At 50.8% G+C, this 27,800-nt stretch overlaps 1 protein-coding gene across 3 annotated transcripts; it reads right to left on the bottom strand.

Moving 5' to 3' along the window:
- Nucleotides 1-9,229: 9,229 nt before the first annotated feature.
- On the bottom strand, nucleotides 9,230-26,863 carry KCNN4 (potassium calcium-activated channel subfamily N member 4). Of its 3 annotated transcripts, XM_036833843.1 has the most exons (9): nucleotides 26,592-26,863; nucleotides 23,626-23,721; nucleotides 21,945-22,375; nucleotides 19,367-19,502; nucleotides 16,656-16,766; nucleotides 15,730-15,848; nucleotides 15,327-15,396; nucleotides 13,946-14,113; nucleotides 13,199-13,634 (listed from the first exon to the last, which is right to left on the bottom strand). In XM_036833843.1, exons 1-8 carry the CDS (start codon nucleotides 26,748-26,750, stop codon nucleotides 13,949-13,951), a joined length of 1,287 nt encoding a protein of 428 aa, XP_036689738.1. In that variant the 5' UTR covers nucleotides 26,751-26,863; the 3' UTR covers nucleotides 13,199-13,634; nucleotides 13,946-13,948. The 3 variants fall into 3 exon arrangements, with proteins under 3 accessions (XP_036689740.1, XP_036689738.1, XP_036689739.1); XM_036833845.1 differs by lacking the exons at nucleotides 13,199-13,634; nucleotides 13,946-14,113 and adding an exon at nucleotides 9,230-9,348; XM_036833844.1 differs by lacking the exon at nucleotides 23,626-23,721.
- Between the last annotated feature and the right edge of the window lie 937 nt (nucleotides 26,864-27,800).

The raw sequence follows: 27,800 nt of genomic DNA, 5'->3' as shown, positions 1-27,800 counted from the left end.
AGTGGGCAGCCTGCCTAGCGGTGAGTCAGTGGTGCAATCAAGCACCCAGAGAGCTGCCTTTTATATAAGTGGGATGGCGTGCTGTTGTGTGGATGTACCGTACTTAACCATTACCCTATTGATACACGTTTAGGGTAGTTTCTGAACTTTTGCTCTTACAAACATTTGCCACAATGAATATCCTGTACATCTGACTGCATGTAGATGATAGTATTATCAATAGAATATCTTGTTTGAAGTAGAATTGCTGGGTCAAAGGGTACATGCACTGGGAATTTTAAGAGCCCTTTGCCAAACGATCTATTCAGTTCTCAAGTCACTTCTCTGTTCACTTCATTCATTCGTTTGTATCTATTGAACGAATTATGGAACTCTAGTCATCTGCCAGGACAGAGCACCTGCCCTCCAGGAACAGATCTTCCAGTAGGGGCAGAAGATGTCAGGTAAAAGATGCTTGGACAAATCAGGGTAAGGGAATTGAGAGTGACAGAGGTCACAGAGAGTGACAGTTGGTCAGGGAAGGCTGCTCTGAGGTGACATTTGAGCAGAAGCCTGAAAGATGGTAAGGGAATGAACCATAGGAAGATGCTGAAAAACAGTAAGTGGAAAGACCCCGAAGTGAGAATGGACCTGGGTGTTCAAGGATTATCAAGATGACCAGAGTGACCGGAGCAGAGTGGAAAAGGGGTAGAATTATTTAGGGATATAGCTGTAGAGAGGTCCAGGTTACATGGGGTCTTGTGAGCCATGGTAAGAGCTTTTGAATTTACTTCCAAGTGTAACAGGAAGCCTTTGGAGGGCCGTGAGCAAGGACCAGCATGTTGTGAGGTATGTTTTATAAAGATTTCTCTAGTGTTATTCTCAAAAAGTAGTAACAGTGGTTCCCTGTGGGGGTGAAGGTTATAGGTGGATGTGGAGGAAAACGTCTTAAGACTTTCATGTTTTTGAACTATGTGACTCTTATCTATGCACAAAAAAGTTAAAGCAGTGCTGGCTGCCATGAGGAGAATGGGCTGCAGCTGGGCAGCAGTGGAAGCAGGAAATGAGGAAGCTGCTGTCTCTTCCCTGGGCAAGAGATGATGATGATGACTCAGGAAGAGGGTTATGTGAGAGGAAGCATGAATCAGGGATGACTTAAAAGTTATCCTGAAGGTTTGGGCCTGACCCACTGGGTGAAGAGTGATGCTTTTTACCGAGATGGGGAGGAGTAGACTTGATGGGAAATTGACAAGCTTTGAACTGCTTAACTTTGAGATGCACATTGGACATCTGAAGTGGTCCAAGTAAGTGGTCGCACTAAGGCGAAGCCAGGGTTTGTAGATACAGAATTTTTGCTGACTTTTCATTATGAAATTTTAAAAACACGCACAGAGGTTTTCTGGTATAAAGAACTCCCACATGCCCACCACCCAGTATGGGGAGTCATCACATTTTACTTATCTTATTTCTTCTGTTTTCTTCTCCCACATATAAGCACACTTTTTCCTGGAGTTTCTGTATTATTTTTTAAGCTTTTAAGCAAACCTCAGATGTCCTGTCATTTTATCAATAACTATACAAGTGTGCTAAATTTTGGAGCTGTTAATATATAGATGACATTTAAAGCCCCGGAATTTGCTGCAACCATCCAGCCTGAGGGAGTAGGTTGAGCAGAGGCTGGGCCCTGGGCCTCCCACGTATAGGAATCAGGGAAAGGACCAGCATCCTAGAGAAGGAGCAGGAACATCAGGAGAGGTGATAAACCGGGGCCAAGGAAACAAAGAGTTCCAAAAAGATGGTGATCGACTAGGGAGCAGAGATACAGAGCAGTAGCTGGAGGTGGACGTGGGGTCCACCATGAAGAAAACATGGCTGTCTTATCCCCCAGTCTTGTTGCAGGAGAATGGGCTGCAAGAGGATGGTCATGTCCCAGGTGAGTCCCAGGGACGGGCCACCAAGTGAGGGTCCTTGGTTTCACTCAGGAAAGTTCAAGAGCGAGCCATAGTAAAGTGAAAGTAAGTTTATTTAGAGAGATACACACTCCATAGGCAGAATGCAGACCATCTCAGAAGGCAAGAGTGGCACTGGGGTGCGGGGGGTGGTTAGTTTTTATGGGCTGGATAATTTCATAGGCTAACAAGTGAGAAGATTATTCCAAATATTTTGGGGAAGGGGCGGGGATTTCCAGGAATTGGGCCACCACCCACTCTTTGGCCTTTTATGGTCAGCCTCAGAACTGTTATGGTGCCTGTGGGTGTGTCACTTAGCATATGCTGATGTATTGCAACAAACGTATAATGAGGCTCAAGGTCTAGGGAAGTCCAATCTTCTGCCATCTTGGACCTAGTAGGTTCCAAACAGTTTTAGTCGTATCCTCGAGGGGCTGTGTCATTCTTTTTTTTTTAATATTTATTTATTTATTTATTTGGCTGCGCTGGGTCTTTAGTTGCGGCATGCATGAGGGATCTAGTTCCCTGACCAGGGATCAAACCCAGGACCCCTGCATTGGGAGCACGGAGTCTTAACCACTGGACCACCAGGGAAGTCCTGTGTCATTCTTTTAAAGGTTGTGTCCTGCCCCCTTCCCTCCTGTCTCAGTCTCACTATGTCATGGAAACTTCTCAATATCGTAATGTAGAATCTATAAGGAAAAGTTTACAGGTATTTACTTTTCTTTATCTTTTTTTTTTGTTGAGGTGTAACTTAAACGTGGTGAAGTGCAGAAAAGACACAGATCTTAAAGAGTATTGGTCAATGAATTTTTACAAATATATATACTTGTGTAACCACTAACCAGGTCAAGGTAGAGAACATTTCCAACACCCCAGAAATTTCTCTTGGACCCTTTCCCCGTCAGCTCCCCCACTCCAGAAGCAGCCACTGATCTAATTCTGGTTACTACATGTGAGTTGTGTCTGCTCTTGAACTTGATATAAATGAAATCTTACAGCAGGTCTGCTGTGTTGTCTGCCTTCTTTAGCTCTTTGGTCTGGGAGAGTCTTTGCTGCTGTTGAATGTATCAGGAGTTTGTTCTATAAGAACTTACTTTTAAAGGATTTCCACATACAGGTTATTTTACAATATGTAAAATAAAGACTCTGAATTTGAATTCCGGATGTTTTGCAGTTTGGTGAATACATAGTGGAGGATGTAAAGTGCTTAAAGTTCCTGTGGGCCGTTTTTGAGATGGGAGGAATGACAGCATGTTTGTATGCTGCTGGGAGTGATAGGGAAACCGTGCAGCTCAAATTGGAACTTGAACCCACCTTCCAGGACTTGAACCTGGCCAAACGCAGACTGGGAATTGAACCCACGGCCTTTTATTTATTTTTTAATTTTTTTAATTTTATTTTCTTTATTTTTTATACAGCAGGTTCTTATTAGTTATCTATTTTATACATATTAGTGTATATCTGTCAATCCCAATCTCCCAATTCATCCCACCACCACCAACCCCATTGGTGTCCATACGTTTGTTCTCTACATTTGTGTCTCTATTTCTGCCTTGCAAACTGGTTCATCTGTACCATTTTTCTAGGTTCCACATATATGCGTTAATATACGATATTTGTTTTTCTCTTTCTGACTTACTTCACTCTGTATGACAGTCTCTAGGTCCATGCACGTCTCTACAAATGACCCAATTTTGTTCCTTTTTATGCCTGAGTAATATTCCATTGTATATATGTACCACATCTTCTTTATCCATTCGTCTGTCATTGGGCATTTAGGTTGCTTCCATGTCCTGGCTATTGTAAATAGTGTTGCAATGAACATTGGGGTGCATGTGTCTTTTTGAATTATGGTTTTCTCTGGGTATATGCCCAGGAGTGGGATTGCTGGGTCATATGGTAATTCTATTTTTAGTTTTTTAAGGAACCTCCATACTGTTCTCCATAGTAGCTGTATCAATTTACATTCCCACCAACAGTGCAAGAGGGTTCCCTTTTCTCCACACCCTCTCCAGCATTTGTTTGTAGATTTTCTGATGATGCCCATTCTAACTGGTGTGACACCTCATTGTAGTTTTGATTTGCATTTCTCTAATAATTAGCGATGTTGAGCAGCTTTTCACGTGCTTCTTGGCCATCTGTCTATTTAGATCTTCTGCCCATTTTTTCATTGGGTTGTTTGTTTTTTTAATATTGAGCTGCATGAGCTCTTTATATATTTTGGAGACTAATCCTTTGTCCATTGATTTGTTTGCAAATATTTTCTCCCATTCTGAGGGTTGTCTTTTCATCTTGATTGTAGTTTCCTTTGCTTTGCAAAAGCTTTTAAGTTTCATTAGGTCCCATGTGTTTACTTTTGTTTTTATTTCCATTACTCTAGGAGGTGGATCAAAAAAGATCTTGCTGTGATTTATATAAAAGAGTGTTCTTCCTATGTTTTCCTCTCAGAGTTTTATAGTGTCCAATCTTACATTTAGGTCTCTAATCCATTTTGAGTTTATTTTTGTGTATGGTGTTAGGGAGTATTCTAATTTCATTCTTTTACATGTAGCTGTCCAGTTTTTCCAGCGCCACTTATTGAAGAGACTGTCTTTTCTCCATTGTATATCCTTGCCTCCTTTGTCATAGACTAGTTGACCATAGGTGCGTGGGTTTATCTCTGGGCTTTCTATCCTGTTCCATTGATCTATATTTCTGTTTTTTTGCCAGTACCATATTATCTTGATTACTGTAGCTTTGTAGTATAGTCTGAAGTCAGGGAGTCTGATTCCTCCAGCTCCGTTTTCTTCCCTCAAGACTGCTTTGGCTATTTGGGGTCTTTTGTGTCTCCATACAAATTTTAAGATTTTTCGTTCTAGTTCTGCAAAAAATGCCACTGGTAATTTGAAAGGGATTGCATTGAATCTGTAGATTGCTTTGGGTAGTACAGTCATTTTCATAATATTGATTCTTCCAATCCAAGAACATGGTATATCCATCTGTTTGTATCATCTTTAATTTTATGTTGAGGTAGGTTCCCTCTGTGCCCACTTTCTGGAGAGTTTTTATCATAAATGGGTGTTGAATTTTGTGTAAAGCTTTTTCTGCATCTACTGAGATAATCATATGGTTTTTATTCTTCAATTTGTTAATATGTTGTATCACATTGATTGATTTGTGTATATTTAAGAATCCTTGCATCCCTGGGATAAATCCCACTTGATCATGGTGTATGATCCTTTTAATGTGTTGTTGGATTCTGTTTGCTAGTATTTTGTTGAGGATTTTTGCATCTATATTCATCAGTGATATTGGTCTGTAATTTTCTTTTTTTGTAGTATCTTTGTCTGGTTTTGGTAACAGGGTGATGGTGGCCTCATAGTATGAGTTTGGGAGTGTTCCTTCCTCTGCAATTTTTTGGAAGAGTTTGAGAAGGATGGATGTTAGCTCTTCTCTAAATGTTTGATAAAATTCACCTGTGAAGCCATCTGGTCTTGGACTTTTTGTTTGTTGGAAGATTTTTAATCACAGTTTCAATTTCATTATTTGTGATTGGTCTATTCATATTTTTTAGTTCTTCCTGGTTCAGTCTTGGAAGGTTATACCTTTCTAAGAATTGGTCCATTTCTTCCAGGTTGTCCATTTTTTTGGCATGGAGTTCCTTGTAGTAGTCTCTTATGATGCTTTGTATTTCTGCGGTGTCTGTTGTAACTTCTCATTTTTCCTCTCTAATTTTATTGATTTGAGTCCTCTCCCTCTTTTTCTTGATGCATCTGGCTAAAGGTTTATCAATTTTGTTTATCTTCTCAAAGAACCAGCTTTTAGTTTTATTGATCTTTGCTATTGTTTTCTTTGTTTCTATTTCATTTATTTGTGCTCTGATCTTTATGATATCTTTCCTTCTACTAACTTTGGGTTTTGCTTGTTCTTCTTTCTCTAGTTCCTTTAGGTGTAAGGTTAGATTGTTTATTTGAGATTTTTCTTGTTTCTTGAGGTAGGCTTGTATTGCTATTAACTTCACTCTTAGAACTGCTTTTGCTGCATCCCATAGGTTTTGGATCATCATGTTTTCATTGTAATTTGTCTCTAGGTATTTTTTGATTTCCTCTTTGATTTCTTCAGTGATCTCTTGGTTATTTAGTAATGTATTGTTTAGCTTCCATGTGTTTATGTTTTTAATGTTTTTTTCCCTGTAATTGATTTCTAATCTCATAGCGTTGTGGTCGGAAAAGACGCTTGATATGATTTCAGTTTTCTTAAATTTACCAAGGCTTGATTTGTGACCCAAGATGTGATCTATCCTGGAGAATGTTTCATATGCACTTGAGAAGAAAGCGTAACCTGCTGTTTTTGGATCGAATGTCCTATAAATGTCAATTAAATCTATCTGGTCTATTGTGTCATTTACAGCTTGTGTTTCCTTATTAATTTTCTGTCTGGATGATCTGTCCATTGGTGTAAGTGAGGTGTTAAAGTCCCCCACTATTATTGTGTTACTGTCAGTTTCCTCTTTTATAGTTGTTAGCAGTTGCCTTATGTATTGAGGTGCTCCTATGTTGGGTGCATATATATTTATAATTGTCATATCTTCTTCTTGGATTGACCCCTTGATCATTATTTAGTGCCCTTCCTTGTCTCTGCTAACATTCTTTATTTTAAAGTCTATTTTATCTGATATGAGTATTGCTACTCCAGCTTTCTTTTGATTTCCATTTGTATGGAATATCTTTTTCCATCCCCTCACTTTTAGTCTGTATGTGTCCCTAGGTGGGTCTTCAGAGTGGGCCTCTTGTAGACAGCATATATATGGGTCTTGTTTTTGTATACATTCAGCGAGCCTGTGTCTTTTGGTTGGAGCATTTAATCCATTCAAGTTTAAGGTAATTATCGATATGTATGTTCCTGTTACCGTTTTCTTAATTGTTATGGGTTTGTTTTTGTAGGTCCTTTTCTTCTCTTGCGTTTCCCACTTAGAAAAGTTCCTTTAGCATTTGTTGTAGAGCTGGCTTGGTGGTGCTGAATTCTCTTAGCTTTTGCTTGTCTGTAAAGCTTTTGATTTCTCCGTCGAATCTGAATGAGATCCTTGCCGGGTAGAGTAATCTTGGTTGTAAGTTCTTCCCTTTCATCACTTTAAATATATTGTGCCACTCCCTTCTGGCTAGTAGAGTTTCTGCTGAGAAATCAGCTGTTAACCTTATGGGAGTTCCCTTGTATGTTATTTGTTGTTTTTCCTTTGCTGCTTTCAATAAGTTTTCTTTGTCTTTAATTTTTGTCAGTTTGATTACTATGTGTCTTGGAGTATTTCCTTGGGTTTATCCTGCCTGGGACTCTCTGCGCTTCCTGGACTTGGGTAGCTATTTCCTTTCCCATGTTAGGGAAGTTTTCGACTATAATCTCTTCAAATATTTTCTCAGGTCCTTCCTCTCTCTTTTCTCCTTCTGGGACCGCTATAATGCGAATGTTGGTATGTTTAATGTTGTCCCAGAGGTCTCTTAGGCTGTCTTCATTTCTTTTCATTCTTTTTTCTTTATTCTGTTCTGTGACAGTGAACTCCACCATTCTGTCTTCCAGGTCACTTATCCATTCTTCTGCCTCAGTTATTCTGCTATTGATTCCTTCTAGTGTATTTTTCACTTCAGTTATTGTATTGTTCATCTCTGTTTGTTTGTTCTTTAATTTTTCTAGATGTTTGTTCTTTAATTCTTCTAGGTCTTTGTTAAACATTTCTTGTATCTTCTCGATCTTTGCCTCCATTCTTTTTCCCAGGTCCTGGATCATCTTCACTATCATTATTCTGAATTCTTTTTCTGGAAGGTTGCCTATCTCCACTTCATTTAGTTGTTTTTCTGGGGTTTTATCTTGTTCCTTCCTCTGGTACAAAGTCCTCTGCCTTTTCATCTTGTCTGTCTTTCTGTGAATGTGGTTTTCCTTCCACAGGCTGCAGAATTGTAGTTCTTCTTGCTTCTGCTGTCTGCCCTCTGGTAGATGAGGCTATCAAAGAGGCTTGTGCAAGCTTCTTGATGGGAGCAGCTGGTGGTGGGTAGAGCTGGGTGTTGCTCTGGTGGGTAGAGCTCAGTAAAACTTTAATTGGCTTGTCTGCTGATGTATGGGGCTGGGTTCCCTCCCTGTTGGTTGTTTGGCCTGAGGTGACCCAGCACTGGAGCCTACCCAGCTCTTTGGTGGGGATAATGGCGGACTCTGGGAGGGCTCACGCCAAGGAGTACTTCCGAGAACTTCTGCTGCCAGTGTCCTTGTCCCCATGGTGAGCCACAGCCACCCCCCACCTCTGCAGGAGACCCTCCAACACCAGCAGGTAGGTCTGGTTCAGTCTCCTATGGGGTCACTGCTCCTTCCCCTGGATCCCGATGCACACACTACTTTGTGTGTGCCCTCCAAGAGTGGAGTCTCTGTTTCCCCCAGTCCTGTCGAAGTCCTGCAATCAAATCCCACTAGCTTTCAAAGTCTGATTCTGTAGGAATTCCTCCTCCTGTTGCTGGACCCCCAGGTTGGGAAGCCTGACATGGGGCTCAGAACCTTCACTCCAGTGAGTGGACTTCTGTGGTATAAGTGTTCTCCAGTTTATGAGTCACCTACCCAGTGGTTATGGGATTTGATTTTATTGTGATTGCGCCCCTCCTACCGTCTCATTGTGGCTTTTCCTTTGTCTTTGGATGTGGGGTATCTTTTTTGGTGAGTTCCAGTGTCTTCCTGTTGATGATTGTTCAGCAGTTAGTTGTGATTCCGGTGCTCTCACAACAGGGAGTGAGCTCACGTCCTTCTACTCCACCATCTTCCCCATGGCCTTTTAATTGAGATCACACACCTGGTCTCAAGACTTAATGAAGCTCAGGTTCTTGATGTCTCCTTGCAGAAAGAATTCAGTGAGACACAAAGTGATAGGTAAGAAGTGGATTTATTTAGAGAGAAACACACTCCACAGACAGAGTGTGGGCCATCTCAGAAGGCGAGAGGCCCTGAAATATGGGGTGGTTAGTTTTTATGGACTGAGTAATTTCATAGGCTAATTAATGGAAGGATTATCCCATCTATTTCAGGGGAATGGGCATGGATTTCCAGGAATTGTGCCACAGCCCACTTTTTGACCTTTTATGCTTGACCTCAGAACTGTCATGGCGCTGGTGGGTGTGTCATTTAACTAATGTATTACAATGAGCGTATAATGAGGCTCAAGGTCCACTGGAAGTTGAATCTTCCGCCATCTTGGACTTAGTTGGTTCTAACCAGTTTTTGTCATGTCCTGTGGCTATGTCATTCTTTTAAAAGTTGTGCCCTGCCCCTTCCCTCCTGTTTCAATAACAGGGAAAATGGATGAGGCAGGAGACTTAGGACCCAGGCCCTCAAGGAGGCGAGAGAGGGTGCAGCCTGGTTACAAGTGGAGACAGGGCTTGGACTTGAATTGAAGAAGGACCAGCTCATCCTGGTAGAAGAAAGGACAGTGTTACCATTTGACATTGCCTCCAAATTGTGAAAAGCACTCTCTTAGTTTTTATATGTTAGCAGTAATCCCACACAGCAGAAAAGCTCAAAACAGGTCTTTGGACTGCAGTCTGGTGTTGATGTAGATGATACAGCTTCCTTTACGAACCATCGTAAAGAACTGGACAAATACTGGTGATGTTTGTTCTACATGGATGGGGCAAAAGGGCCAGGAGAGTGGTGGGCAATTACGACAGAGAATCTTTGGGAGGGAAGAAGAGCCCTGTGGCTGGAGCAGCTGTGATACTGTGATTTATAATAAATATGTATTTGGTCTTTGTCCCCTGAGTCTGGAACAGAGCTCCTAAAACCTTTGGAACGGAGTAATAAGGGTGTCTTTTGTTATGTTAATGAGATGGCTTTGGAAAGCACCTAGGTAACCTAAGGATAGGGGCTGGGTGCCAAGGGACCCGACTGGATGATTAGAGGGTCAGAACTTCCAGGTCTCTAGGGAGGGGAGAGGGGTTGGAGGTTAAATTAGTCACGGAAGTTCAATGATTTAATCAGTCATGACTGTGTGATGAAGCTTCCATAGAAAACCTCAAAGGACAGGGTTTGGAGAGCTTCCAGGTTGGTGAACACAAGGAGATTTAGGGAGAGTGGTGCCCAGAGAGGTCATGGAAGCTCCCTGCCCCTTCCCCATACCTTGCCCTATGTATCTCTTCCATGTGGCTGTTCCTGAGCCACTCATCGAACCCAAGGAAGGGGGTTGTTGGCTACAGCCAGTTGGTCAGAAGCACGGGTGACAACATGGACTTGAAATTGGCATCTGAAGGGGTGAGGGTAGGGGGTAGTCTTGTAGGACCAAACCCTTAACCTGTGGAATCTGACGCTGTCTCCAGGTAGACAGTGTCAGGATTGAGTTGACTGTGGTATCTGAGAATTGCTTGGTATGGGGGAAAAAACCCCTCACACACTGGAATTGGGTGCAGAATCATTAGCAGCCATGACAGGGAGGGGATGGGGAGGCTGGAGGCAGGGGCAGGGGGGTGCATAGCCTGAAGAGCCCCCCCAGGTGAGGCCAGTGCGCGTAGTAACACCATTCTGTAGTAAAAACGAATGTGCACCTGGCTGGTACTGAGAAGCAGGTACACACCAGGGTGTGCAGCAGGGTTCCTTTCAGAGTTCAAAATTGGGCAAAAGGAATCAAGATGGGAGGGGCGTGAGAGTTTTTAGGGGCCCAGAAACTTCAAGCTTGAGCTGAGTGGTAGTTGCTCAGGTGAATGCTTTTGTAAAAAATCTATTGAGGCCACATTTAAAATTTGTGTTGTTCATGTAAAATAAATCTCAATGAAAGAAAAAATGAGTGGGGACTTCCCTGGCGGTCCAGTGGTTAAGACTCTGCGCTTTCATTGCAGGGTGTGCGGGTTCAATCCCTGGTCAGGGAGCTAAGATCCCACAAGAAGAGAAAAAATGAGCGAGGACTAGGAGCCAGACTTTGAGAGAAGGGCAGTTGGGAACCATGGAAGGGTTCTGAGCAGAGGAAGGGCCCGGTAATGTCTGGGGCATGGTTGGGGTGGGGGGTTGGGGGTGGGTTGGCCCCAGCTCCTGACTGGCTCTCTAACCCTGGTAAGCCCTCCAGCCCTCTCTGGACCCACTTTTCCCCACCCAGTCCTCTCGTGGGCGTGGAGGCAAAACAGAAGTAGGAGGGGGAAGTCGCCAAAATCATCATGAGACTGAGCCCCTGGGGGCAGAGCTCTCTGACTCATGCCTGCAGCCCTGCCCCTGGTGCAGGGCCTTCAGGAAGTGCTGATTGTGTGAGGGGGAGAGCAGAGACTGCTGGAGGGGGAGCGTCAGGACCTGAGCTCCACAGTGGAGAGTGGGGGCAGGGCAGCGGGGGCAGATCCGAGATAACTCAGAACAGGAGCGCTCTCACGTGTGCTCTTAGTTTCTTAGTCAAAAGCCCCTTGTAACCAGTTTGTCCCTTGTCCCAGAAGAAACCAACATGTGGTAGAAGGTGAGACGCTTCCAGCCACCCCAGGTAGTAAGTGTGTTCATTCAGTGATATTCACTGAGGCCTGGTATATGCCAGGCCCTTGACATTGAAGATGCAACAGAGCAAAAATGAAAATAGGGTGTAGGGATCTCTGAGTGAATGAATGGGCTGGTTGGCTAAGTGCTGGGGCTTCAGAGCCCGGCCACCTGGGTCAAATCCCAGCTCCCCCATCTCTTTGCTGTGGCTATGGGCAGGGTTCTTAAATCTCCGTGCCTCAGTTTCCTCATCTGTAAAATGGGACCAGTAATACCACCTTGTCTCCTTTTGTAGAGATTTTGTGAGATCATTTATATAAAGGACTTAACGTGGGGCTTTGCCCAATGAATATTATTATTGTAATAGAGACAGGTGCATGGGGCTATGGGAGCTTCAGAGAGGGCTTCCTGGAGGAGGGGACATCTAAGCGGGGGCCCAAAGGAGGCATAGGAAGGAGTTTGTCCGCTGAAGCCAAGTACAACTAGGAAAGGATGGTTCTGGAGGAATGAGTTCGGCAGGGTATCTGGCATCACTGAGGAGGGCTTACTGCAGGGGTAGGGTGTTGGAAATGTTCCTGTTTCCTCTTCCCCCCAGATGGGCTGGCGTCCAGAGGAAGGGCTGTCTGCGGCAGTGGGTGGTGCAAGCCCCAGTTTAGCTCTTGGGGCTGATGGGGAGGCTGGCTGCGGACTTGCAGGGAAATCCAAAGATAGCTCAGCAGAGAAGGATGACTGGCAGCCTGGGCTTCCCCTCAAATCAAGGGAAGCGAGGATGAATCAGCCTCTCCAAGTGGAACGAAGCGGCTGTGGGAAGTGAGACCTAGGTTCAGGGTCCAAGGCTGCTCTGTCTTTGATTCACCTCAAGCAGGGCAGAGAGGGAGGGCTCTGCAGTAGGATGAGCTGGGTGTGAATCCAGGCCCTCTAGGCCCTGCTCCTCTTGAAACCTCAGTTTCTGTATCTGTACAATGGGGTGGAGTGGGGCAGGCAGTGGTGGTAGTGACTTACAAAACAGGAGCACAGAGCTGGGCATACAGGAGGGCCTCTGTAAGTGCCAGCCCCCTTTCCTTTTTCTGTCTTAGTCCTAGCAGGTACGAAACAAGTACGTAGGATGGTTTGGAATTCCTGTTAGTCTCCTGATAGGTGAGTTTTCATCTAGGTTCTGGTGGGATATGAGTAGAGAGGGTTAAAGGGCAGTAGAAAAAAGAAAAAGGGCAGCCACGTATTCATTGTGTCTGAAAATCAGTAGCACTAATAAAAATGATTAAGTTCTCTCATGTATTTGTTCTTACTAAATGCCTGACCCTCTGTGCCCCCCAGTTTTAATCTTCACAGCTGTCCCATGGGAAGGTGGCCCCATCTTACAGGTGAAGTGAAATGTTCAGAGGTGAAGCCACGTGCCCAAAGTCACACAGCCAGTGGATGGCAGAGCCAGGATTTGGACCCTGATTCAAATCTGAGGGAGGAGGGCTGGGGCCTGGACTCCTGGGTCTGAGGGAGGAGGGGCTGGGGGGCTGGGCTCCTGGGCCTGAATTTAAAGCCCTTGCTCTTCACCACAGATCTGGGCTGGGGCCAGGCAGGAGTTGAGGACTCCCCAGCCTACAGACCTGGGAGGACACTTCTTGGAGGCCTCTGTTTCATAGATGGGGAAGCAGGTTCAGACAGGGCAAGGGCCTTCCACTGGCTGACCTGCCTGTTTGGAGTGTGCATATGTTTCGAAAGAAACAGCAACTTCTTCTGACTTTGTTTAACATTTATTACAAAGTGTAAGAGCAGAGAGTGGAGAGCTTCACCCTTCCCCCCAGTCCCCACCTTCTCCCCCACCAGATAATTCTCTGCAGCTCTGGAGAACTGGTGTCCTCCTCGATCTCCCGCCAGGGGGCTCTGCCTCCTGCCTCGGGCCTCGTTCCTTCATCTGTGCTGGTCAGCGGGTAACTGATGCAGCCCAGGATCTTGGACTCTGGGCCCCCGCTCCCCTCCTCCTCCTCTGGGACTCAGGAGTCCCAGCCCGAAGGCACAGGGTATGTGGGGCAGGGGTGACCATTTTCCCGTTTGGGGCCTCGGTGGGGATGGGCCATGGCCTCCCTCCTTCAGCCAGTGTCCCCGCCAGCAGCCATCAGGGAGTCAACCCACCCCAAGGTGTGGCCCCCCTCGATCCTTACGCTTAACTGGCTGTATGCGTGGGGCTGGGTTAGGAGTAGCAGAGAGAATGTCCTTGACCTCAATCCTGGGGAAAGTAGCCTAGTTCTTCCTGGCTGGGTCCTAGGGAGACAAACAGGGAGATGGATAGACAGGCAGGCCAGACACCAGAGGAAGAGACAGAGACAGAGACCAAGCAAAGAAAGAGGGAGCGGGTACTGAGGGTCTGTGAAGGGGGGGCGGAATGTCTGTTTTCTTCGCTGCTGGTCCAGCCCCGAGCTTGGAGTCCCTCCCTTCAGACAGAGCCAGAGTGGAAGAGAAAGGGTGGCCTCACCTCCAGGCCACCCATCCCCCACCCCCTTAGCCACATGGGGTGCTGGCCACAGGCAGCCTTCCTCCAGGATATTGTCCTGCCCAGGTCCCAGCTCCCTTACCAGCTACGTGGCCTCCTGGCTTGGTTCTGGAAGCTGCCGTGGACCCAGGGCAGCGCTAAGCAGCTCGGTCAGGGTGTCTAGCCTCCCTGCCAGCGCATCAATCTGCTTCTCCAGGGCCTGGTGTGAGGTGCTCAGACCCAGCTTTAGGTCAGAGAGGATCATGTGCATCTGGGCAGAGAGAGGTCAGAGGGATTGGGGGCTGGGGGAGACTCTCTCCCTGCCCTGTGGAGTAAGGCAGCAGAACCAGCATTTACTAAGTACTTACAGGCCTTGGAGGATTATCCTCAATAATAACAGTTACCTTATCAACCACCTGCCACCGCCCAGCAACTTGGCCCGGTGCTCTTTATAGTTTAAAATCCTCCTAAAAGTGTGGGCAGTGGGAATCCTGTTTCCATTTTTAAGAGCTGAGGAAACAGGCCTGGAGCAGTTAAATGACACACCCAAGGCAGCACCTGGATCAGGGAGGCCCTAGAACATAGTAGGTGCTCACTTAAATCTTTGTGGAATTGATGACTGCCTGACTTCACAATCCACAGAGCCCTTTCTCTGCCTTCTCAAACTAGGATTCACAGCTTCGTCCTTGAGAGTGTGTGAGCTTTCTATGAGAACTCTTGACTTCCGTGTTTTGGGCCGGGTGGATAATCTTGGAAATCACAACCTGCCAATTCCGGCAGATTTAGGCCACCACCATGCAGTTTAGGGGCCGGCATCTGTGGCTGTGTTTACCATGGTATTGGGGCCAAGGGCCACTGTTTGAATTGTCATGGACTAATGAGAAAAAAAGCAAAGGCTACCGGATAAGCAAGAGGTGCTGTGAGTCAAGCCAGGGGGCTTGATGTCACCTACCCGAGCACTTCAGAATCAAGGGGACCCAGCAGAAGGAGGGCAAGCTGAGTCACCCCTTGGCCAGGCAAGCCTGCCCAGCGCTCCTGGGCCCCCTCTTCACAATAGCAACACAGATTGAGTTTTCCCGAAACGTTGTCACCTGTCCATGTGTCAGTGCTGTTAATTCGCATTTTATTGCTTTGCCCTTTGTGTTTGAACTTGGTTTGTCAATTTGCTTTGGTTTTATTGTTGTATAACAGTCATAGTTGAAAGGAAGTTTATATCCGTCCACATGTAAGTAACTTGACAATGGAGATAATTTCACATCGAACACTGGAGTTCTTTGTACAGTTATTTAAGTTTCAAAGGAAACTGCACCTTACATGAGAAACGCTATTGCGTCATTCACTTTTTCATTCGTTCGTTCGTTCAGCCACAGACCTTTATCGAGTGGCTGTGTGTGCCAGCGTTCCCTGTTCCAGGGCCAGATCTCCTCACCAGCTGCCCCCACTCTCCCTCTTCTCCCAGACCCCCTCTCATGGGACCCCAGTACCTTGGAGATGTCCACCATGGAGTTCACTTTTTCCCGGAGCTTTCTGTGTTTCAGCCGCACCTGGCGGAACCTGGGGGTAAAAAAAATGGGGGGTGAGAGTGGCCCTAGCTCAGAGGTGGGATGAGAGGGGGTGGCTGCACCCATGAGCCCACCTCCCACATAGAGACCCGGGCATCCAGGCGCACAGACACTCTGAGACATGCAAACGAAAGCATCACACACAGTCACTGTGAGGTCCAGGTGGGCGTCCGTTCAGTGAGACAACACATGGGCATCTTGACCTGGGCACGCGTTCATGCTCGGTCACACACACACACACACACACACACACACACGCGTGCGCATGCACCCTGCAGAGAGGAGGAGACTTGGACATGGCGTGCGCACGCACAGAGGTCCTCACCTGTTGATGGCGGCCAGCAGCCTGCGCTGGTGCCTGCGGGCGGCTCCAGAGTCCTTCCTGCGTTTATGTTTGTAGAACATCCAGGACTCTTGCAGCACTCGGGCGGCCGACTCTTTCATCTGGGGGTGGGTTTCACAGTGTCAAGGGAGATAGTCCTCCTAGGGTTCTGGGAGGAGGGGCTGGGGGTCTGGATCCTGGGTCTGAGGGAGGAGGGGCCGGGGGCCTGGATCCTGGGTCTGAGGGGGGAGGGGCCGGGGGCCTGGATCCTGGGTCTGAGGGGGGAGGGGCCGGGGGCCTGGATCCTGGGTCTGAGGGGGGAGGGGCCGGGGGCCTGGATCCTGGGTCTGAGGGGGGAGGGGCCGGGGGCCTGGATCCTGGGTCTGAGGGAGGAGGGGCCGGGGGCCTGGATCCTGGGGCTGAGGGGGGAGGGGCCGGGGGCCTGGATCCTGGGGCTGAGAGGGGAGGGGCCGGGGGCCTGGATCCTGGGTCTGAGGGGGGAGGGGCCGGGGGCCTGGATCCTGGGTCTGAGGGAGGAGGGGCCGGGGGCCTGGATCCTGGGGCTGAGGGGGGGGGGGCCGGGGGCCTGGATCCTGGGGCTGAGAGGGGAGGGGCCGGGGGTCTGGATCCTGGGTCTGAGGGAGGAGGGGCTGGGGGCCTGGATCCTGGGTCTGACGGGGGAGGGGCTGGGGGCCTGGATCCTGGGGCTGAGGGGGAAGGGGCCGGGGGTCTGGATCCTGGGTCTGAGGGGGGAGGGGCCGGGGGTCTGGATCCTGGGTCTGAGGGAGGAGGGGCCCGGGGCCTGGATCCTGGGGCTGTGGGGGGAGGGGCCGGGGGCCTGGATCCTGGGTCTGAGGGGGGAGGGGCCGGGGACCTGGCTCCTGGGGCTGAGGAAGGGGTGTGCTCTGGGTGCTGGAGGCCCCCCTCACCTCTTTGGCATACTGAATATCCATCATGAAGTTGTGCACGTGCTTCTCTGCCTTATTAAACTCCAGCTTCCGGGCCACCACGGCCACCAGCAGGGCTGTGCAGCAGACCCCCTGTGGGCACAGCAGGCACTATGACACAAGGCCTGTGGGGATCTGAGGACCAGCCTCGTGCCACCAACTCTGTCTCTCCTTGAGCCCTCCCAACAGCCACAGACGTCAGGCACCACCACCGCTAGTTGACAGACAAGCAAACCAGGCCAGAGAGAACCAGGGTCCCACAGGTCCCAGTGGTGGAGCTGAGATCATAAAATCACGCGTCCGAGTCCAACTCCTGGTTGTGGTATTTACACCATCACAATGTTCTCTCTCTTTTTTTAAAAAAATAAATTTATTTATTTTATTTTATTTATTTTTGGCTGTGTTGGGTCTTCGTTGCTGCGCGTGGGCTTTCTCTAGTTGCAGAGAGTGGGGACTACTCTTCGTTGCGGTGCATGGGCTTCTCATCGCAGTGGCTTCTCTTGTTGCAGAGCACAGGCTCTAGGTGCGCGGGCTTCAGTAGTTGTGGCGCATGGGCTCTAGAGCGCAGGCTCAGTAGTTGTGGCTCACGGGCTTAGTTGCTCCGCGGCATGTGGGATCTTCCCGGACCAGGGCTCGAACCCATGTCCCCTGCATTAGCAGGCGGATTCTTAACCACCGCGCCACCAGAGAAGCCCATGTTCTCTTTTGTTAAGCGTGTGATTGGAGATTGGCGAGAAGGGCTGGTTCTGGGCAAGGAGCAGACCTCAGGCTCCTGCGGGACCCTTTCCTCCCCACGGTCCAGTGGGCCATCAGGTCACCGAGGGTGTCCCTCCCCCTCCTCCCCACCACTACAGCCTCTGCCCAGCTCTGGCCACATCCTCTCCCTTCTGGACAGTCTCCAGCCTTTCCCTTACTCCACCCTGACCCCAGGGAGATCTAACACCCAGTTATGACCCTGACGCCCTCACCCTAATCTCCTTCTAGGCTCCCACTGCCCCAGACTTCTTAGCCCAGCTCTCAAGGCCTTCCAAGGTCCAGGCCGCTCTTCCTCCTCTGCCCAGCTTCCGTCCCAGGCAACTCAGCCCTCACCTGCCTGAGCACCTTGGTCTCACTCTTCTCCCTTCCTTCTCGAGGCCTCTGATCTTTCAAGGCCCCAGCAAATCCCAACTGCTCTGTAGCACCTGCTCACTCTTCCTGGAGTTAGAATGAATCTCCTGAAGTCTTCCCGCACCCCATATGTTTCAACTCTTGACCCTCAGAATAATTACTAGCTGTAAACCTTGGCTCTGGGACTGCTCGGGTTTCAAGCCCAGCTTCAGAGCAAGTTATCTAATCTCTCAGTGTCTGAGTTTCTTATCTGTAAAATGTGCACACCCTCACAGTATTACTCCAAGGATTCCATAAGTTAACATCTTTAGAGCAGAGACTGGCACAGAGTATGTGCCCGATAAAAGTTAGCCGTTATAATTTCATTGTACCTTGGAACCTCTCAGCTAGGAGTGGGCTGTGAGTTCGAGTGCAAATCGCCTTATCTCTCAGTTTCTCCTTTTGTCAAATGAGGGAGGAGGTCCCAGGCAGCCCTGAGGGTCCCTGACCCTTTGGGAGTGTGTCCTTGGCTGAGTCTCTGCCCCTCTTTCCTAGTCACAAAGACTCACTGCTGGAGGGGAGGGGGCTGTCACATTTCCCTGCCACCCCATGCATCATCTGTGGACCCAGGACTGGGGGATTCACCATGTCCTTCCTGGGACAAATCAGGGCTGGGGCTGGAGGCTTGAATCCCTGCGGGTGAAGGGAGCCAGATCTCACAGGGAGGTGAAGGCCAAGGCATTGGGTGCTGGGTCTATGAGGGGAAGGGGGCAGATGTCTAGATTTAGGAGGAGGCCGACTCTGGGGAGGAGGCTGGAGTCTGGGGCTTGGGGAGCCTCTGCCTCATCCTTGAGGGCACAGGAGCTGGGGTAGGGGCAGCCGGACGCCTGGAACCAGTTACAATAACAGGTTCCGCATCGCCACCCCCTGACCCATTTACTGAGCATTTTCTGTGTTTGAGACCCTTTACATGGTTTAATTCATTTCGTCTTCTCAGGAACCCCATGAGGAGTACACTGGTATCAGCATCCCCATTTTATAGATGAGGAGACTGAGGCCCAGAAAGATTGTGTGGCTGACTCCCAGCTAGGAAGTGGGCAGAAGCAGGATTTGAACCCAGGCAGCCTGAGCCCACAGGCATGCTCTTGATGTCTAGACACAATAAATAGCTTTAATGGAGGCTGGGAGACTGGATTCCTGGGTCCTGGAAGAGCCTAGAGCTGGGAAACCAGGTACCTGAGTCCTGGATGATTGAGAGGGTAAAGGGGGGAGAGGGAAAGATACCTGAGTCTTGGTGGGGCTTGGGGCTGGATTCCTGGAATCTGGGAGGAAATGGGGCTGGGAGGTCAGGGGCCTGTGTTCCTGAGGAGGATGAGGGCTGGGTCCTAGGTTCTGGAGAGAGCAAGAACTCAGGGGATGGATTCCTGGATTTTCAAAGGAAATGAGCCTAGTGTTTGTGTCCTGGACAGGGAATGGGGCTGTGGGGGTCCAGACACCCGAGTTTCTTGGGGGTGTCCCTGAGTGTCTTAGTTGGCTCTGTGGTTTCCTGGGGCCCAGGGGATGAGCAGTGTGGGATAAAGGCAGGGTGCCTGAGTGGGTGTACTCACCATGACCCCAGTGCAGAGGCAGACAATCTTGCCCCATATGGTACCTGGCACCACGTCCCCGTAGCCGATGGTGAGGAATGTGATGGGGATCAGCCACAGTGTGTCTGAAAGGTGCCCGGTGGCATTAACGGTCTGTCTGTGGGGAAGAGTGGGTTAATTCTGGGGTTCCTGTGATGTTTGATACCCTCTTTCTTTTTTTTTTTTTTTTTTTTTTTTTTTTTTTTTTTTTAATTTATTAATTTATTAATTTATTTTTGGCTGTGTTGGGTCTTCGTTTCTGTGCGAGGGCTTTCTCCAATTGTGGAGAGCGGGGGCCACTCTTCATCGCGGTGCGCGGGCCTCTCACTGTCGCGGCCTCTCTTGCTGCGGAGCACAGGCTCCAGACGCGCAGGCTCAGCAGTTATGGCTCACGGGCCCAGTTGCTCCGCGGCATGTGGGATCCTCCCAGACCAGGGCTCGAACCCGTGTCCCCTGCATTGGCAGGCAGATTCTCAACCACTGCGCCACCAGGGAAGCCCTGATACCCTCTTTCTTAACATACACCCACAGTTCCAAGAAGCACTCAGAAAAAGCCAGTAAGTTCTGGGCTTTGGAGAGCCTGCCTGGCCTCCTCTTTGCTGTGTGACCTGGGCAAGATGCTCAACCACTCTGGGCTGTGGGATTTGAACCTGGATCCGACCAATTCCAAAGCCTTTTTGGTTTCAGCTAGGCTGCCAGGGCTGCTACATTTAGAGCGTGTGGCTGAGGGGTTGAGAGGGGGGCAGAAACCCAGCCTGAAGTCCACTTGTCAGACCCGGCAGGGGGCTGCGTCCACTCAAAGGAAGGGGCACCTTTTTCTAATTTCCACAAAGATGCTCTATGGCCTAGAGGTGGCCCTATCAGGACTAAAAAGGTGGGACTCTAAAAAGGCTTGGCGGGGGACTTCCCTGGTGGTCCAGTGGTAAAGAACCCGCCTTACAATGCAGGGGACACGGGTTCGATCCCTGGTCAGGGAGCTAAGATCCCACAGGCTGCAGGGCAACTAAGCCTGCGCACCACAACTACTGAGCTTGCGCACCTCAACCAGAGCCTGCGTGCCGCAAACCACAGAGCCCACGCGCCCTGGAGCCTGTGTGCCACAACTAGAGAAGAAAAAACATGCACGCCACAACTAGAGAGAAGTCCACGTGCTGCAACAAAAGATCTCGCATGCCACAACCAAGACCCGACGCAGCCAAAAATAAATAAAATAAAATAAATAATAAATAAATCTTTAAAATAAATAAATAAATGCACTTTAAAAAAATAAATAAAATTAAAAGTCTTGGCGGACTCTGCCTCTTTTCCCCTCACTTCATAGAAGGGGACCTTTAGGTCCAGCCATGGAAAGGATTGATAATCAGGATTTGTCTAACTTTGACCCACAGTTAGGCCAAAGCAGGGAAAGCATCATTCACCAGGGCCCCAGACACCTCAAACCCACTAAATTAGTGTCTGGAGGTGGGGATTGAATCTGCCCTGTTAAGCTCCAACCCCTGCATCCCAAAATGCATTCAAGTTTGAGGAATTCTGCCTCAAACAGATTTAGAAATTTGGCTCCCTCCCCATCCTCCCATTTTTCAGGTGAGAAAATTGGTGGGAGGATCATTTACTGATCCTCCCATTTTTCAGGTGAGAAAATTGGTGGGAGGATCATTTACTGATCCTGACCAATTTCCCAACTGAGAAAACAGATCCTGTGAGATGAATGAGTTTAAAATCATGAAAGATTAGAATTGCCAGGGAGACTTTAAAGATGGTGGATTTTGATACCCATTTTATAGATGCGGAAACAGAGGCTCAGAGAGGAGAGATCTAAGGCCAGTTCTTCCCATTCTCCATCTCCCCTCAAGAATCCTTTGCCACATGTACTAAACCAGAGGTTCTCAAATTTGAGCCAGCATCAGAGTGAACTGTTAAAAAAGATTGCTGGGCCCAACCCACCAGAGTTTTGGATTCCATAGGTCCTGGTGGGGCCTGCGAATTTGGATTTGCAACCAGTTCCCAGGAGATGCTGCTGGTCCCAGAACCACACTTTGAGAACCACTGGCTAAGATTACCCACAATTTGTTTATCTGTAAGGTAAGTGGAGGCCCTGAGGGGTACAGTTCCAGCATCAGGTCAAAGTCCAGCAGGCGGCCTCGAATTCCCGTACCAATTCTCTGCACGGAATTCCCTTCTGGCGCAGCCTGGGGGTCACCGGGAGCACCTACAGTGCATCTGTGCTAATTTGGAAAAGATGTCCCCTTCCTCCAAAGCAGGTGCAACCCTTGGCCAGGGCCCAGTGCCTGCGTGTGGAGACTGAACAGCTGCCTGGAAACCTGAGGCAGGAGAGATTTGGAAGCAGGAAGGGCAGGGCTTCCTATGGTGTGTGTGTGTGTCTGGGGAGACTGGAGACTGCAGGTGGAGGAACGGCTTTGGGGCGAAGGGCTTTCTCCACTTCTTGGTCTCAGGGAGTCCCAACCTGCAGCACTGTACAGGGCGATGGTGGTTGTAAGCGGCTCCTCCAGAGGCTCCAGGTACCGTCACTTCCCGCCCTCCCCTCCCCCCGCATCCTCACCTCTCGGCCACCGACAGCACCCAGGCGGTGGTGAGCCAGAGGCCAAGCGTGAGGCAGAGCAGCAGGCGGCCGGGGTGCGTGTTCATGTACAGCTTGGCCACGAACCAGTGGCGGAAGCGGACCTGGTTGAGCGCGCCGATGCTGCGGTAGGAGGCGTTGAGCAGGACGCCGCTGCGCAGGAGCAGGGCGCGGGGCACCAGGTACAGGCGCAGGAGCATGGCCAGCGACAGCAGCGCCTCCGCCTGGCCCAGGAAACTCGGCCAGGACTGCGTGACCGCCGTCTTTGGGGACCCCGAGCCCTGCGCGCACGGCGGGCCCCACACCGGCGCCGGGTGCAGCCCGCACACAGCCAGCTCCAGCACGATCTGCGCCGCCTGCCGCCCGGTCAGCGCCACGCGCCAGTCCCGGAGCCCGTTGTCCGTCATGAACAGCTGCAGGGAGGGGAACGGATGGAGAAGGAGGGGGGTCACACGAAGGTCAGGCGCCCGCTCCCCAGCCTGCGCGGGGAGATAAGGGGGGCGCGCCCGCGGGACCGGAGAGGGAGGCAGATAGCGCAGGGCATGGGGCCCGGGAGGGTGGGAAGGGGCAGGGCAGGACCCGAGGAAGACATCTCGCCACCTTCTCCCCCTCCTAGTTTCAGCCCACTTCCAGAACTTCCAGCCCAGGAACACTTATTGAGTGCCTATTGTATGCCCGACATTGTTCTATATATTGAGATATACTGAGGATATGGGTGGGCAAAACAAACAAAACAAAACCCCTGCCTCCCCAAGAACTTACATTCCACATCCATAGAGCTATGTCCTACTCCAGTTTCTGGGGACGCAGTAGTAATTGCCATCATCCCATTAGCAATGATAATAGCCAACATTTACAGGGCACTTTGGAGGTGCCAGGCATTGCACTGTCCTCTTTATGTGTTGTGACTCAGTGAATGCTCACAAGACAGTGAGATTGAAAATATTCTTACTCCCATTTTATAGATGCAGAAACTGAGGCCCAGGGCCCTCAGGCCACTTAACTACTCGAATGACTGCTTTAATGATAACGTGTACTTCTTACTGAGCACATCTTGTGTGCCAGGCACTGCAAGGGGCGTCACCACACTCGACCAATAACCCTCATTTTATACTGCAGAGGTGTGGGGGGAAGGGAACAGGATCTGGGGATGTGGGGGATGGGATGAGAGGGGAAGGGGTGGAGAGTCCAGTGTGGGTTGAGACATGAGATGGGAGGGGGGGAGACAGGTGGGAAGGGCTCCTGGGTCTGTGGGGTCGTTGGCACAGAGGTGGGGAGCTCAGCAGTGGGGAAGGACCTGCAGGCACATGGCTAGGATCTTGGGTTGTCGGGATGGGAACAGGAAGGGACTCGGGGATGGAGAAGTGAGATCTGGGAGGCTGTGTCTTTTGTGAGGCAACCTGGGGACAGAGTGGACAGAGGCCTGGGGGCGGGAACTCTCAGCATCTACAGGTGTGCAAGGTGAGACAGAGTGCAGCAGGTGGGGGAAGGTCAGGGCTGCTCCGGGGGGCTGTCTGTCTGTCCTGGGTTCACCCCCTCCGGGTGGATGAGGGTGTGGATGTATCTCAGGGTGGAGGAAGCTCATTACTCAGCCCAGGAGGTGGGAAGTGTGAGCCGACAGGGCGTGGGGGGGGGCGCTGAGGGGAGCTAGGAAGGGGCCTACCTGGACCTCTTTGGCGTGAAAGGCCACAATCAGGGAAAGCAGCAAGAACGTGGAGATGCTTATCATGCATTTAACCAGGAACAGGTGGATTGCCCACTGTTGGGAGGGAGAGAGAAAGGGGTGAGATCCCAGGTCTCCCTCAGTCCCCTCTGCACTCTTCCCAAACCGCCATCCCTTCTCCATTCCCAATTTCCTAGCCTCCTAACCCCCAGCCCCCAGCCCAGTTCCTCCTGATGCCTCAGGTCTGGGGAAGTCTCAAAACCATCAGCTGGTCCCCAGGCAGAGTGCCCTCTTCCTTCCCAACGGGACAGCCCTGGCCCAGGTGCCAGTGTTCACCCTCCTCAGCTCTTCTCCGAGGACCACACCCCTGAGGGAAGACCTTGAAACTCACATTCCTTCCTAATTCCCCCGTACTGGTCCCCATCAATAATAGTTCCTCAGTTGTGTGTGTGTGTGTGTGTGTGTGTGTGTGTGTGTGTGTGTGTGTGTGGGGGGTGTCTAGAAACAGACATTTAGCCTCTAAAGAGTGGTCCCTTCCCTTCCCACCCAGCTGGTCTCTGCCCTAGAAAGCAACTTCAGGTCCCTCCCCACACCCCGCCCGCAGTTCCTGAGGAGCCTAGAAACTATCACTCAGGCTCCAGGGAATGAATGACACCCTCCCCTGCCCTCATCCAGGGGGCTGGGTTCCTAAGACCCCAGCCCCAGCTCTGAGAAAGGCCCTCCAGGCCTGCTGCCCTGTGTGTCTCCTCTGCCTCCCTCCCCACCTCCTGCCCTCTCTCCTGGCTCTAAGCCCAGGGCAGATCTGGCCAGAAGCACATGGCCTCCAGAAACCACGGGAAGTTTTTTTCCCTGTCTTTGTGTGGCAATACCTTGGAGGAATCTAGAATTCTTGAGGAAGGGATTTAGAGGGGACTGGGACTGCTGGATTCCCTAGGAGGGGGTGTGTGTGGGGATCCCTGCCTGGGAGGTGGTGTCAGGGGGAAGAGTTCACTTGGGCTCCCACTCTGAGCTCAGCACCTGTTTCTCCTAAAACACTGCCAGCTCCCCTGACCCGGCCAGGGCCCCCCTCTGTGCAGGGGAAGAGGGCCAGTTTCCTGCCCCATGGGGCCTGCCCCCCTTCCCCGAACAATGGTGCTGTTGTCCCTAGCCCTCCCCCACCCCTTCATCCTTCTGTGGCTCCCCAGTTCCCTGTCCCATTCTTTTGTCCCAAAGAACACCCCACTAGACCCAACCTCCTCCCCACTCTGCAGTCCACTTCTCTGGTGGTCCTCTCTCCTTTCCAATTCCTCTTGCCCCGAATCCCCGACCCCCTTCGCTGTCTGTACCACTCCGTCTCTTACTGCATCTTTGTCTTGGTCTCTCTCTGCCTTGGTCTCTCTGTGTATCTCTGCCTCTCGGTACCTCTCACCATCCTCCCTCTCCCGCCCCACTATCTCTATCACGTTCCCCTGCATCGGTGGGGTCTGGCCCAGGCCTCTCCTCCAGCCCCTCTCCCATGGCGAGCAGGTGTCTGGATCCCTGCAAGATGAGTTTATTAGATTACGATGGAGGTGGGGAGGGGACACGGGTGTTGTCAAGGCGGTCATAGAAAGGGGGCCGAGGAGGACCCTTCGGGTCGTGTATTTCAACCCTCACCCCCGGCTTCCGGTTGGGGAAGCCGAGGCTCAGAAGAGCTGCAGCAGATTCCAGAGTCCGCGTGCTGGAGACAGCAGCTGGCAGGTGGTAGAGGGAAGCAATTGGAGGTGAGAAGGCGGAGGGAGGAGGTGGCGTAGGAAAGACCCCCTGTCCCTTCCCACCTGCCAGGGCTCCCTTGTCCTCACCTCGCCTGCTGGGCGGGGTGCTGAAGTGTGGGAGCGGCGGGTCAGCCCGGCCATGCTTCCTGTTGGCATGGGCTTCGGCGGCCCCACCCCCTCAGTGCCCGCTGCCCTCGCCTGGCCACCCGGTCAGAGGAAGCCAGCCTGCCCTGACGGTCCGCGTGGCTCCTGGTCGCTTCAGAGCTGCCTGCCTCTCCCACCCCCAAATCCAAGCCTGAGTGTTGTCCCCCAGAAATCCCCCAACTCAATCCTCAGATCAGTGCCCTCCAACCAGCCCAATTCCACGTCCCTTACCCTAGACAGATCTCCAACCCCTCCTTTCCTGTTGAGCAATTCTGTCCCGTCCTCAAGCCGCCAGTTCTGACCGGTGTCCTTCATCTGCCCCCATCGCTGCCCGGACCAGGACGGGAATGTGCTGGGAACCTGCTCAGACCTGTCCTAGCCCCACTTGTTCTTTCCTTCCCCACTCACACTATCCTCAGAGTCAGCCCCTCTTCCCCTGAAAATGCTCGAAGTCACCTCTAAGGAGCCCGGGCCCCAGCCTCTCCTCTCCTGGGACCCAGGAGTCCAGGCTACCATAAACCTACCTCTCCCTTATTTCCCAGATTAAATAGCCCATAGATTCTGGGGAAGCTGAGCTTCTTAATGATGGAGATAGAGGGGGGAGGAGGGCGGTGCTTGTTTTCTTTTCCCACCCCTCCACCCAGCCAGTTCTTTTGGTCTCTGCCCTTTGCCTCTGAGATACTGCACGAACATTAGAGTTTAGATAAGGACCAAGGAGCTGCCGCCTACTGGAAGGAGTCAGCCTTTCTCCCCGCCCTCCCTTCGCTGAACCTGGGGTTATCTCTCCCCTAATCTGCCCTTGGGAGACTCAAGTATCTGACCAGCCACCTCCTGGCCTCCAGGGGTCCTGGACCTCCAACTGTCTAATTGCAATACCTTCAAACTGACACTCTGTGACCCCTCTTTCCTTCCTTTTGCAGAGAGGGCCCCCTGCATTTACCCCCCTAGGTCCCAGGAGTCCAGCCCTCAGCCCCCTCCACTCTCAGACCCAGGGGTCTCCAGCCTCTACTCACTCAGGACCCGAGAGTCCTGGCCCCCAGCCCCCTCCTCCCTCAGACCCAGCAGTTTCAGCCCCCAGCCTCCACTCACCGGGCACCCCCCGAACCATAGCATCTCCGCGTGCAGGACCATGAGTCCGATGCCAATCCCTGCCAGTGCCAGTGCCCAGCCTGCCAGACTCTTCTCCTGCTCCAGCAGATGCTTTCTCCTCCTCAGGGCCCCCAGGCCCGGCACCAGCTCCCCGCCCATGGCCCCCGGGGTCTTGGGGCTCAGCCAGCTTCCTGCCCAGAGTCCCCCACCTCGCAGCACACAAAGAGCAGCCACTATGGCTTGCAGGTCCCCGGCCTGCTCTGCTCCCTCGCTCTGGGCTCTTGCTTTGAGGCACAGCAGATCCTGTGCCCTCTGTGGGGTGGTGACTGCTGGGCAGGGCGGGGAGGTGCTGGGGAGGCCCCTGGGCAGAGGGGAGGCTCCCCAACCCCCCTTCTCAGACTAAGGAGGGGCTGGGTGTGTCTTGGGGCAGAGCAAGGAAGAGGCGTGTGTCCACATGGATTAAGACACACACCAACACACAATGGGCTTTGTCATACACAACCGGTCTGCAGCGTGTAATACACACCTACACTCAGCCACACCCGGACACCATGCAACACAGGGTGATAACACCCTCAAACACGGCATGGCCGGAGACAGAACCTAACACCCATGGGCATGCAACACAACCACACCGAGTGACTCACAACTCCCGACGAGCTCTGAAACTCACAGCCACACCCGGACACCACACACGTGATGTGACACACGCTGGCACTTAGGGAGGCAGGCAGCGCCCCGTGGCACACACGGTCACCTAAATATTGTCCACGCGCAGGCACAAACACTGCAATCAAAGTTGGCACAACATCCTCTGACACAAACAGCCACACCCAGATGCCACACACAGGATGATGCCCATTCGTAGCTACACAAACACAACATATACGGGTGTTCCACAAACACACACTCTGTATTGACCTCGCAATCCCCATATGCCACACACAACAAATCTGTGTGAACAAAGCACTCAGCCATCACACACCTGTGGAACACAACACGACATGTGCAGACACACAGCATTTAGGGACACATCCATGGCAGTCTCCAATCACCCAGCACGTAGAGAAATGCACACTGACGTACGTCACGGCACGTGGTGACTCAAGCACATACGCTCATAGACTGATTCACAACACACGTGGATTCACCCTGACAGACAATATACCCCGGTGCACAATGCCATTCATATATGCAGTCAGAGAACAA

The sequence above is a fragment of the Balaenoptera musculus genome, chromosome 19 (genome assembly GCF_009873245.2).
Source record: "Balaenoptera musculus isolate JJ_BM4_2016_0621 chromosome 19, mBalMus1.pri.v3, whole genome shotgun sequence".
NCBI classification, from domain to species: domain Eukaryota; kingdom Metazoa; phylum Chordata; class Mammalia; order Artiodactyla; family Balaenopteridae; genus Balaenoptera; species Balaenoptera musculus.
The sequence above is the reverse complement of the archived record's forward strand: the minus strand, read 5'-3'. Positions and strand labels throughout refer to the sequence as shown.

What these genes read in the sequence shown, in the direction of transcription:
- KCNN4 (XM_036833843.1), bottom strand. Translation starts at nt 26,750, where the DNA reads ATGGGCGGGGAGCTGGTGCCGGGCCTGGGGGCCCTGAGGAGGAGAAAG. An exon ending in ATATTCAGTATGCCAAAGAG is followed by an intron (nt 15,849 to 16,655) that starts GTGAGGGGGGCC and finishes ACCCACCCCCAG; the next exon opens with ATGAAAGAGTCGGCCGCCCG. An exon ending in CCATGGTGGACATCTCCAAG is followed by an intron (nt 14,114 to 15,326) that starts GTACTGGGGTCC and finishes CTCTCTGCCCAG; the next exon opens with ATGCACATGATCCTCTCTGA.